The sequence below is a fragment of the Lactuca serriola genome, chromosome 4 (assembly GCF_051521515.1).
Source record: "Lactuca serriola cultivar US96UC23 chromosome 4, Lser_US96UC23_V15, whole genome shotgun sequence".
NCBI classification, from domain to species: domain Eukaryota; kingdom Viridiplantae; phylum Streptophyta; class Magnoliopsida; order Asterales; family Asteraceae; genus Lactuca; species Lactuca serriola.
The window spans coordinates 159,130,074-159,143,319 of NC_136411.1; the positions used below are offsets into that span (position 1 = coordinate 159,130,074).

Here is a 13,246-nt window from a genome sequence, read left to right on the forward strand (position 1 = left end):
TTTATTCAAAAAACAGACATGTAATTATGTATCCATACTCAACCAATATATAACAATCTACCAATGGGAAGACAAAAAAAAAGTGAAAAGGAAAACAACTGCCACATAAAACTCAACAAAACAATACATACGAAAAAATATATATAAAAAAAGAAGTTAAAACGCCACATAATCTCACTGATAATACATGAGTTGTTGGGCAGCAGCAACACCCTGGAAACCACCATCGTACATCGCCTGACTTGAACCACCACCACCACCTATACCCAGATGATGTTGTCTTTGAGGGTGGTGGTGGTGGTGCATAAGATGGGTGGGGTGGTGGACCCCACCCACCCCACCCATCCTGCTCATTGCTAATAAATTAGCAGCTGAAAGCATTGGGGCGGGACCCGGTGGTGGAAGTGGGTTTGAGCTCGTTCCTGGTGGAGTAGGCTTGCTTCCCCATGAACACTATCAAACAGCAAAAGATTATGATTTTTTTTATAAAACATTAAAAATGAATTTTATTAATTAAAAAAAATGTACCTTGATTTGTTTGCCATAAAGAATAGATTGAGTGTTTCCCATTTGAATAGCAAGTGCAGCCTCGGTGTGGTTACTGTATCGAACAAACCCAAAACCTTTGTCACGCTGCACACGCACTTCCTCAATCACCCCTGCACCTAGGGCATGAAAATGTCGATGTAGCTCAAGCTGTGTAACCTACATTTAAAAAAAATTATTCAATTCTATTATTATACAGATATAGATATAGATATAGATATAGATATAGATATAGATATACAGATAAATTGTAGGAGGTCTTACTTCAGGGCCAAGGTTGCCAACATAAACGGTTGTGTACTGTGGATTATTTTCAGGTGCATCACTATCACTTGGCTCTTTAGTATCCTCTGTAAAACAAAACAAAAAATATATATAGATAAAAAAAATGACAACTTTTGATAGTTTTATTTTATAATTATGCCTAGAGTATTGCATACCTAGAGATCCATTTGTTAGCTCTACAACACTTTTTGAATCTGAACCTTGTCTTTCATCACTAACACCAGCACCTTTTGTAGCCCAATTACATCTTATCTGCCTACTCCCAAGCCATTTTCCTAAAAATAAAAACACGTAAATGTTCTAAAATCAAGTTAAATCAAAACTCAATGCTAAAAATAATATTTGAACATGTGTGTCAGTGTGTCACGCTTACCAGTTAAGTCATTTATTGCGCTTTGAGCATCCTAAAAAAGGAATAACGTTAGATTTTTTTGCTTAAATATAATTTTTGTATGAAGAGACGAATAACAAATAGTCTTCCAGAATGTTCTAGAAAGAATATTAATATAACCTGTTGGTTTCGAAAAGAAACAAACCCAAAACCTCTTGAACGTCCAGTTTTCTGGTCCCACATAACCCTCGCATCCCTTTAATGATGCAAATACATGAAAAAAAAAAGTATGTAAAATGCATATATGTATAATTATATGTATGTATGTATAGAGAGATAAAACATGTACTCACGAACAGCTAGAATAGACAGAGAAGCATGCATACAACATAGCATCAGTAACCTCAGGGCTAAGATCACCAACAAATATGTTATAATGACCTTGAAGGGAAGAAAGTGATAATGTCATGAGGAAAGAAAGTAAAAAATAAATATGGGTATATTATAAATTATTTCCAAAAAGGGTATTAATATTAAGTCCTACCTGATGTGTCCTCCCTTTGTCCAGTGACATATGCCCAGTTAACTGTGGTGCACCCACCACTACATTTCACGTACCAAAGAAAGAAACACAAAAAGATTCTAAAAGGACAAGGGACCACTATCACCCAGGAGGATGTTGCTGACATGGAGCAGGGGCAAAGTGGGAATTTAGAGAAATACTGACATTCCGTTATAAGGATGGGTAGGGAGCCTGGTGATGGCATGGAAGAATATTAGAAGTTTCTACTTCTCTGGGAGTCCGTAGCAGCTCGAATTGCTATTTCTATTTCATTCTTTTTCTTATCAATTTCTTGTGTAATCTCTGTTTTCGTTCATTAATCCCAGAAGAAGTGTGAATCCATCAGTTGTGGTTTTAATTTATCTTGAGAGAATCTGAGTTCATAACAAATTGGTATCAGAGCAACCAACCACCTGGGATTATGGCTGGAGAAAAGGGAGGTGGGAAAGAGGCTGGAGGAGCTCAACTCAAGAGGGTTGAATCGCTGGAGTCAGAATTAGGTGTGTTGTATGATCGCTTAGAGACCCAAGGTAATCAGATCCAACATCAGGCGGACTCCATAGCTTCCATCCAGCTGAAGATGGACCAAAATCAGCTTAAGATGGACCAGAAGTTGGAAGAGGTTTTGAGAGCTGTAACTAAAGGGATGAAGTCAGGAGAAGGGGAGAAGGAGTCCGAACCTGTTTCTTCCATTTTGGCGACACCAAAAGAATCCGCTGGGGGATACCGCAGCGGCGTCGTAGGTGGGTCGGGAGGTAGTGGCGATGGGGGCAACGGCCGAACCAATAACGGTGAACCAACAGGAGGGACCAATTGGCGATTTCGGAAACTCGATATGCCCCTCTTCGACGGGGAAAACCCCGATGGATGGATATTACGTGCAGAACGCTATTTCAATTTCTACAGATTATCAGAAGCTGATAAAATGGAGGCAGCGGTGGTGGCTCTTGAAGGAGACGCCCTTCTCTGGTACCAGTGGGAGCACACTCGCCGGCCGGTGACACGGTGGGATGAGATGAAATCTCTCCTATTACGACAGTTTCGTCCGGTTACTGCAGGTACGTTACACCAGCAGTGGTTAGCCCTAATTCAATCTGGGTCGGTTTTAGAATACCAACGAGCCTTTATTGAACTACTTGCCCCATTAAACAACATACCTGATGACATCACCTTGGGCCACTTCATCAACGGGCTACAGGAGGAAATTAGGTCTGAGGTCCAGTTATTGAGCCCCATATCAGTGGAACAAGCTATGACGTTGGCCATCAAAGTCGAACGCAAGCTTAATTCCCAACTCCATCGGAAATCCTCTCTCTCCACTGTAACTCCTCGGACTAACACATCAGGTACTCTTTCTGGAACACCCCTGATAACCCCGCTCAAAACCACTTATTTCCCCCCTCGATCGTCTACGGTACCAACCCACACCCCAGCCGTGTCGATTAAGAACCCCAGCAAACCAGGCGGGGAAGTGAGAAGATTGTCGGATAAAGAACTGCAATATAAACGATCAAAAGGGCTTTGCTTTCGTTGTGATGAGAAATGGAGTGCAGGGCATCAATGCAAGAGGAAGGAACTCAGTGTACTCTTAATGCAAGAAGAAGAAACAGGGGAAGAAGACCCACCAGACGAAGTCAATGAATTTGCAAATTTGGACACTAACGAACTCCCATTGATATCAGGTGTCTGTTTGAATTCAGTTACTGGTAACCTCAATCCTAAGACCCTCAAACTTAAGGGAATCATTAAGGACACAGAAGTGGTGGTACTCATTGATCCGGGAGCAACTCACAATTTCCTTTCCTTGGCAACTATAGATCAATTACAGATTCCAGTCAACCCTACTCCGGGGTTTGGGGTTTCTTTGGGCACAGGAGAATCAGTGACCGGAAGAGGAAATTGCCAAGGGGTATTAATACATATTCAAGGGCTGGATATTAGAGAGGATTTCTTACCGCTCACCTTGGGAAATTCAGACGTAATTCTGGGAATCCAATGGTTGGAGAAGTTAGGGGCGGTGACTACTAATTGGAAAACGCAAGTCATGAAGTTTCAAATAGAAGGCCACGGGGTGACTCTCCGGGGAGACCCATCCTTAGAAAGGGCAAAAATTTCCTTAAAAACCATGATTAGAACCATTGGCTCTGTGGGAGGTGGATATTGGGTCCAGTTGAACCAAGTGGAGGACCAACAGCCCGTGAATCACATTAAAGACTGCCCTCCCTTTCTACTTCCAGTATTACAGAGGTATGCTTCTGTTTTTTCTTGGAAAGGAGGCCTACCCCCACTAAGGAATCACCAGCACGCCATTAATCTGAAGGAGGGAACTGGACCGGTGACGGTACGTCCTTATAGGTACTCTCATACCCAAAAAGCAGAAATTGAAAGATTGCTTCACGACATGCTCGACTCCAAAATCATCCAACCGTCCCGAAGTCCTTTTGCTAGCCCCGTGTTGTTGGTTAAAAAAAAAGATGGCTCGTGGAGGTTCTGTGTTGACTATCGGGCCCTTAACAAGGTGACGGTTAAAGACAAGTTTCCCATACCCGTGATAGACGAGCTTTTAGATGAATTACACGGATCACGGATGTTTTCCAAGCTGGATTTGAAATCAGGTTATCATCAAATCCGTATGAAGGTGGACGATATTCATAAAACAGCGTTTAGAACGCATGAAGGGCATTATGAGTTCAAGGTTATGCCCTTCGGCCTTACTAATGCCCCAGCCACCTTTCAATCTGTCATGAATGAGATTTTCAGACCTCATCTACGAAAGTTTGTGCTGGTATTCTTTGACGACATCCTAATTTATAGCCGAGACGAAAGTCAACATTTGTCCCATTTGAAGATTGTTTTGGAAACATTGAAGCAACACGAGTTATATGCTAATTCAGCCAAGTGTGAATGGGGTAAAAACCAAATAGCCTACTTAGGCCATGTTATTTCAAAACAAGGGGTAGCAGTCGACCCTGAAAAGGTAAAAGCAATTGAACAATGGCCCATTCCAAAATCTTTGCGTGAACTCAGGGGGTTCCTGGGTCTCACAGGATATTACAGAAAGTTTATTTCAGGGTATGCGAGTATTGCAGCACCTCTGACGGATCAATTACGCAAGGATTGCTTTGGGTGGTCACCAATCGCCATCCAAGCTTTCAACACTCTAAAGGCAGCCCTAATGAAAGCACCAATATTGGCCATGCCGGACTTTACCAAATTGTTTATCATTGAAACGGATGCTTCCGGAAAAGGGATAGGAGCAGTCCTGCTGCAAAACAAGCATCCAGTGGCTTTTTATAGCCAAGTTTTAGGGGTAAAGAATAGGCTTAAATCGATTTATGAAAAGGAATTGATGGCCATTGTTTTGGCTGTTAAAAGGTGGAGACATTACTTGATGGGACGCCATTTTTTAATTAGAACAGACCAACGCAGTCTCAAATATTTGATGGAACAACGAGAAGTGGGCCCAGAATACCAAAAATGGATGTATAAATTATTGGGCTTCGACTTTGAGATTCAGTACAAACCGGGGGCTACCAATAAGGTGGCAGATGCTCTCTCTCGAGAACTCTCCGAATCAACCGAAATCAACATGCTTACATCTACTTGGACCTTCCCGTTGGGAGAATTGGATAAAGAAATAGCTGAAGATTCCTTCATTCAGCAGGTAAAAAAAGACATATGTGAGGAAGGAAAACACCACAAAGGCTACACAATGGAAGGTGGGAAATTGATGTATAAAGGTAGGTTGGTCATACCTCAAAAATCGGAGTTGATTCCCAAGCTATTGAAGGAATTCCATGATTCGGTGATGGGAGGACATGCAGGGGAATTAAGAACTTACCAAAGGTTGGCGGCGGAGTGGTATTGGGTAGGAATGAGGAAGAGTGTCCAGAAACATGTACAAGCCTGTGTCGTGTGCCAAACCCAAAAAGCTTTAACTACTCATCCGGCGGGGTTATTACAACCATTACCCCTTCCGAGCCAGGTTTGGGATGAGATATCCATGGATTTTATCGAAGGCCTACCTAACTCGCATGGTTACAATGCCATATTGGTTGTAGTTGATCGCCTTACTAAGTACTCCCATTTCATAGCGGTTAAACACCCCTTCTCAGCAACAACAATTGCAGCAATTTTCATTAAGGAAGTAGTTCGTCTTCATGGGTTTCCATCTTCCATAGTCTCTGATCGAGACAAGGTGTTTATGAGTTTGTTTTGGCGTGAATTGTTTCGATTACAAGGGACTCAGTTATTAAGAAGCACAGCCTACCACCCGCAAACCGATGGACAAACGGAGATCGTCAACAAGTCGGTGGAGATGTATTTAAGGTGTTTCATCCACGGTAAGCCTCGTTCCTGGTCGCAATGGTTACCATGGGCAGAGTTTTGGCACAACACCGCTTATCACACCGCCAGCAAAATCACGCCTTTTAAGGCCTTGTATGGGCGTGACCCGCCGCGTGTTATACGGGTTCAGCAAGGGCAAACAGGAGTTTTGGCTGTGGAAGAACAACTGTTGGAAAGAGACGCCACGTTGGATGATCTTAAGGGCCACTTGCTTCAGGCTCAACAAAAAATGAAGACAGATGCTGATAAGGGTAGAAAAGATGTGTCATATGAAGAAGGAGAGTGGGTCTATCTAAAATTGCAACCGTATAGACAAAGGTCAGTGACAAATAGACCTTTCCAGAAGCTGGCGGCTCGATTTTATGGACCATTCGTGATTATCAAAAAAATTGGTGCGGTTGCTTATCACTTACAGCTACCAGAGGATGCTAGGATCCATCCGGTCTTTCATGTTTCGCAACTCAAGAAAGCAATAGGCAATCAGTCAGCATACCCGAAATTGCCAACCCACCTAATGGAAGACATGCGTCTTGACTGGGAACCAGAAGCATTGCTGGGGGTTCGTACCAAGCAAGAAGACACAGGTCGAAGAACAGAAGTGTTGATCAAATGGAAGGGGGTTCCTGATTTTGATTCCACCTGGGAAGATTTCACAACTATTCAAGGCACCTTTCCAGACTTTGACCTTGAGGACAAGGTCTTGCTTTGGGGGCAGGGTAATGTGGTGCACCCACCACTACATTTCACGTACCAAAGAAAGAAACACAAAAAGATTCTAAAAGGACAAGGGACCACTATCACCCAGGAGGATGTTGCTGACATGGAGCAGGGGCAAAGTGGGAATTTAGAGAAATACTGACATTCCGTTATAAGGATGGGTAGGGAGCCTGGTGATGGCATGGAAGAATATTAGAAGTTTCTACTTCTCTGGGAGTCCGTAGCAGCTCGAATTGCTATTTCTATTTCATTCTTTTTCTTATCAATTTCTTGTGTAATCTCTGTTTTCGTTCATTAATCCCAGAAGAAGTGTGAATCCATCAGTTGTGGTTTTAATTTATCTTGAGAGAATCTGAGTTCATAACAACTTTGATAGGTTGTCCAAACCTGCAAAACTTATTTGATAAGAGGAATGTTTTGAAGTGAAATTGCAGTGCAGAATATACCTCTATGAACACACCACTTACAAATGCCTTCCATTTAGAGACACTATTGCAAGTGCAGCAAATCTTCGATCAAAATAGTGAATGAATCCATATGATGACTACAGACATGAAGAAAATTATATAAATATTACTTATAATTTCTTGAAAAAGGAGCAAGAAAGTAGTAAAAAATAGGTACTTTGTCTTTTCTTATGAGTTTGCAGCTTTCAACAGGTCCAGTGCTTGCAAAAACCTCTTGAAGAAGTGGTTCAGTCACTTGTGTATGGATATTTCCCACATACCTGCATTTTTCTCAAAATAAAACAGGATTAAGTGGGCCCAAGTGGGATTTTTATATTTAAAAAAAAAAAAAAACTTTTATGATGATCAAGCATGGAAATGAAAAAGATGATAAGAAGCAAGATGTAAACTACTTACACACTGCGGCATGTGTTTGGATCAAACCCAGGAGGCAAATTTCCACTTGGTATTGGTTCAATCTGCAAAATGAAAAGGTGAAAAATGAATTTCATCGAGAGGATTCAAAATGTGATATTTTTGTAGCCAACAGACAAAAAGAACTGGGGTTCAATCAAAAAAGAATGGAACTGATCAAAGAAACTCGGCATCATCGATAGAACAAAAATCAAAAACCAAACTCCCAAAAAAGATGAAGTCACAAGCATTCACCAGCTAAAATTAAAACGCAGCTAAAATGAGCTCCAAGAGCGGCCATTAACAATTCATGATCAATCACAAAATCAAAAATTGAACAACATGAGGATGAAGTCAGAAGTACTTTTTATATTTTACTAGCCAGCAGACTAAGTAAACACTGATTTTCTCAGATTAAAAACGCAACTATCCAGAAGCTCTAAAACGAGCATCATCAATCGATAATCAATCAAAAAACGAAAACCCTAAACTCCAAATGACAGAATTAACAGACGAAGGATGAAGTCAGAAGCATGTGTATAAGTGGGGATAAATTACAACATTGAAACAGTGTTTTGTGCGAACCTGTGGTGGAGCCAATAGGCCAGGATGATAAAGAGATTGTTGTTGAAGGAGAGCTTGCTGCATCAAAGATTGTTGTTGTTGTTGCTGTTTCAGTCTCTGATGTTGATGTTGCATTATTGACGAATACAAATCTGCTCTGCTTCAGGATCGAGTAAAATTCAGTGATTTGGGGGGTTAGGGTTTCGATACTCCGCGTGGGAGAAACAGAACGACCAATGGAAAGCCCAAGAAGAAATAAACAGACCCGAACAGGACACTAGTACAAACTTAGCCTTGTACTATGACTATATTAACGTTTCACCCCTCCACGTTTGTTATGTACATCAAAATTTTAATTTCTTTTACGCATGACGTTAACAAAAGTTTTAATATAGCACGAATAAGACATAAGGTAAGGATATCACCGACAATATCACTGGCAATAAGGAATATGAATAGTAATTGCACAGAGACCATGACATAAATCAAGAGAACATATTGAACCCCAACTCGTACAACATGTTTGATAAGGGGAAATGACACAAATGTCCTACAAAATTTCTAGAGTTGGTCGATTTAGTTCTTAAAGTTTTTGTCGGGTTTTATGAGTCTCTAAAAAAAGTTCACCATACGACAGTGACCATTTAGACAAAAAAAAAAAAAAAAACTCACATTGTGCCCCTATAAAACCAAAAAAATAAGTTCGGGGATCATATGTTAGTCTCACTTTCACCTCCACTCAATACCACCCTTATTCCACCTTCCCCACAACCTCTTCCGTCAACCCGTCACCCTACCTGAACCAACTGATCATCAACATTTTCTTCAGCCATTACAGCCACCATAACTCACCTTAATCACCATCGAACCAATATCACAACAACCTAGTCCAACCACCCTTATTCCTCCCCTTTGTATCGTGAAATCAGCCACCACTGAAGCACCCATAACCCACAAAAATCACAAGTCAGCCACCATAACCAATCACCTGCAAACCGAAGAAAAAAGATTAACTCTCGTTATCTTTGTGAACCTCATCAAACCCACACATACTTCTCAACCTCGCATCCATCAAACCTGCAACTCAGAGAGATAAGGAGAGGTAGCTTGTACGATTTTGAACAAAGAAGAAGGAAGAAGGGGTCAATTCCTTGAAGAACTGAAATCAAATCAAAGAAAATAGTGGAAGGGGGTTGTGATCGAGAATCAATCAGAAGTAGAAGATGGATGTGATCTTCGGTGAGTGTGTGTAACGATCAAGGGTGAAGACGAAAATAAGAGCAACGATCGATTTCTTGGGAGGGTGCGAATTGAATGTGAATCGACTTTAGAAGAAAAGAATTATAGCTAATAAAGTCGATTTTTGTTGATGGATGTTGGCATACACGAAGACACACAAGAAATCGAATGGGTTGCTATCTTTCATTCTTCTCCCAAATCACTTCGATCTTGTGGCATAAGCTTTTGATCCCCAAACTTATTTTTTGGCTTTATAGGGACACAATGTAGGTTTTTTTGGTGTAAATGGTCACTATCGCATGGTGAATCGGCTATTACAAGTTGACATGGACTAAAAGAGCAGGTCATATCCTAGTTTAGGACCCGTAAAGCTTGGCAAAAACTTTAGGGACTGAATCGACGAATCCTAAAAACTTTGTAAAGCATTTGTGTCATTTTTCTATTTGATAATGATGATGATAGTTCGATACCATGAACAACATTCATGGTTAATATGTTAATTCAATTCATGAGAAAATAAAATTTCAAATAATAAATTGAATAATGGACCCATCCTAATTAATTGGACATAGTTGTTATGGAGCTCAATCCAAATGACTTTGGTCCCAATGATAATTAAAAATAGTAATCCAAACCAAGGTTGTAAAAGTCATTTAACGATACAATGTCACTAATAACGAGAAAAAAGTTCTTTTGTTTCCGACTTTATCACTCTCCATAATAATATGTCCAATTACGTTTGTTGGAAATGAAAGAGGATGAGAAAATAAAGGATCGAAGAATGAGAGTTCAATGAACTAATACAATTATTGTAGTGTGTACGTGTGTCTGTGTGTATGTATGTGTGTATATATATATATATATATATATATATATATATATATATATATATATATATATATATATATATACATATATGTATATATAGGTTCAAATGTGGATTGACATCTATTGTGCGGACGTGTGGACAATGTTATTCTGTGAGAATGATGAAGAAAATATGTTGTTTAATAATGTTAATACGTTCATTTTTACATAATTATTGTCATTATCACACATTTTCACCAATTAAATCGTTTATAAGGTTATTATAGACTTTTTTTTATTATTCACATTCTGTCAGAATGTTGTCAAAATGTTTATTGAGTCGTATTTTGTAAGAATGAAAATGAGTGGAAAACGATGTGTGAGAACAAAAATGAATAAGAATTAATGAGAATGAATGTAAATGAAAATAATTGTGTGAGGTTGAACATATTCACATCAATAAACAACTTATTCTTTTAGTGATTATCATAGAATAACATTGTTCACACGTCCGCACAATAGTTGTATATATATATATATATATATATATATATATATATATATATATATATATATATATAGAGAGAGAGAGAGAGAGAGAGAGAGAGATTCTATGGAAAATAAAAAGGGATAATGACTTAAAAGAGTAATGTATTTTTCGATTTGTACACATTTGGTCACTGAGTTTTTTTTTCGTCCACATTTACCCCTTCAACTTGTTAAACTATACACATTCAGTCCTTATGATCGGTTACTCCAGGCTAGCCGAGAAAAACGACTTAATAGGATAATATATTTTTCATTTTGTACACATTCAGTCCTTAAAATTTTTGTACATATTTATCCTTAACATTTTTTGTTTCAAAATAAGTTTTTTTTTTGTACTCATTCTGTACATATGAATCATTTCTTTAGTTTTTTCTCACGACATCTTACGTGAGACAATCATTGATGAGGTGTTTGGGTTGTTGATGCTTATGTCCAACGCGATCTCGACTGCTTGGTTGCATAGGTCTTGTGGTTTGGCTTAAGTCTTATATTCTGAACGTCGTAACTTCTTCATACGATATCAAATTTTAACGATATTTATATCCACGTGTTCATTTTTTCATTAAGATTACTCTCATTAAAATGTAATATATTTTTACTTACTGTTTTATAAATAAAAAAATAAAAACATCCATACATGCATTCATAAAAAGCGTATGGACGTGTGCGGACGCAAGAATACATAGTATGTGTTGTCGAGATTAAATAGGTGTTGCTGATACATGAAAAATAGGTATAAACGAAAAAAAAATCAAAATTTTTTCCACTGTGGACAAAAAAATGGGTGTTGTTGGTGCAATACCAAGACCAGGCTAAATCCGCCCCTACATATGGATATAAAAATCGTAGGTAAAAATATATTATTTTTTAATACAAGTAATCTAAATGAAAGTTGTAGTAGACTAAAATACGAGCACATAGATATAAAGATCTTTCGCATGGATATAAAGATTGTTAAAATATGAGATCGTATGGACAAGTTATGATGTTCAGAATACATGACCAAAGCAACCAAGTAGTCAAGATCGCGATGGACATAAGCATCAAAAGGCTCAAACACCTCATTAATGAATGTCTCAGGTAAGATTTCGTGAGAAAAACCTAAAAAAATCATTCATAAGTACTGAATGAGTACAAAAACCAAAATGACTTTGTAACATCCCCAAAATTCAAGACCAAAAATTTCATTTTTAATTAAGTTATTATAAAACCAATTAGTATAGAAACATCCATAATAACATCTCATGTCAAAAACCAAGGTAGAAATTATCAAATCATGTTATCATAAAACAATATCATAGTGTAATCCCCAAGATCTCATGTGCGGAAATATAGTGTGATGCAATACGATCGAGCCGACACCTCTCCTCTGAAAACGAAGTACCTGAAACTAAAACTGAAAACCGTAAACAAAAAGTTCAATTAGTTCCCCCATCATACCACATACCACATAACACATAACATACATATTGTCGGGCAATTCTGGGGTGCCCGACCTACCCTGTCCGGCCATTCTGGGGTGCCGACCTATCCTGTCTGGCTATTCTGGGGCACCGACCTACCCATGTCAAGCAGTCCTGGGGTGCTGACCTACCCATGTCAAGGGGGTGCTGACCTACCCATGTCAAGCAGTTATGGGGTGCTGACCTACCCATGTCAAGCAGTTTTGGGGTGTTGACCTACCCTTCGGTCTTAACAACCAAACTCCAGGGACTATTTCTCCCTCTACTACTACTACCACACATATCATAACATAATCATATTGTTAGGCATATATGGGGTGCCTGACCTACCTTTCGGTCCTAACAACCGAACTTGGGGACTATTTCCCTCTTACTACCACTATCACATATAACATATCATGCTAGCACATAAACATACCATGTAGTAGCAAACCAAATAGTTATCACAAAGACAATCATCTCATTTATCGGTCTTGGTGCCTTAGACCCACTTCTACTAGAAGGTGACTCACCTTACACTGCTGAAGTCCCAAAGACACAACCCCAGTTGCTGGATGACAAACTCCCGATCTGTCAATATCAAAACATCATCCAATTAATAATTAGGTCCCAAAACATAACCATAAGTTCATGGAGTAATAGGCTACATTACCCCATCTTGGCTTGATTCAAGCCCAAGGCCCAATCCAAAGGCCCAAAAGTTAAACTATGAATCAAACCCCAACATATGGCCCAATTTTCCAAATTGGGCCCAAACCTTTACATGGTCTTATTATAAGGCCCAACCATGTAGTCCAGTCCAAACATTTGGCATTTCTAATGGCCCAACATATCATAATCATGAAGGCCCAATTATGGCCCATCTATGGCCCAATTTTCCAAATTGGGCCCAAACCCTCACATATGGGCCTTACCCTAAAGCCCATCTAAATATTCTAGTCCATATGATTATTCTTGGATGGCCCATCAATAACCC

The 13,246-nt window shown here is 39.3% G+C and overlaps 1 protein-coding gene across 1 annotated transcript; it reads right to left on the reverse strand.

Moving 5' to 3' along the window:
• Positions 1 to 83: 83 nt before the first annotated feature.
• LOC145102841 (oligouridylate-binding protein 1C-like) lies at positions 84 to 8,469 on the reverse strand. Its single transcript, XM_079040328.1, has 13 exons — positions 8,234 to 8,469; positions 7,652 to 7,713; positions 7,413 to 7,515; positions 7,256 to 7,332; positions 7,154 to 7,175; positions 1,707 to 1,746; positions 1,516 to 1,603; positions 1,343 to 1,418; positions 1,205 to 1,235; positions 987 to 1,106; positions 811 to 896; positions 529 to 705; positions 84 to 453 (listed from the first exon to the last, which is right to left on the reverse strand). The coding sequence occupies exons 1-13, from the start codon at positions 8,345 to 8,347 to the stop codon at positions 175 to 177; spliced, it is 1,275 nt and encodes a 424-aa protein (XP_078896454.1). The 5' UTR covers positions 8,348 to 8,469; the 3' UTR covers positions 84 to 174.
• Positions 8,470 to 13,246: the final 4,777 nt, after the last annotated feature.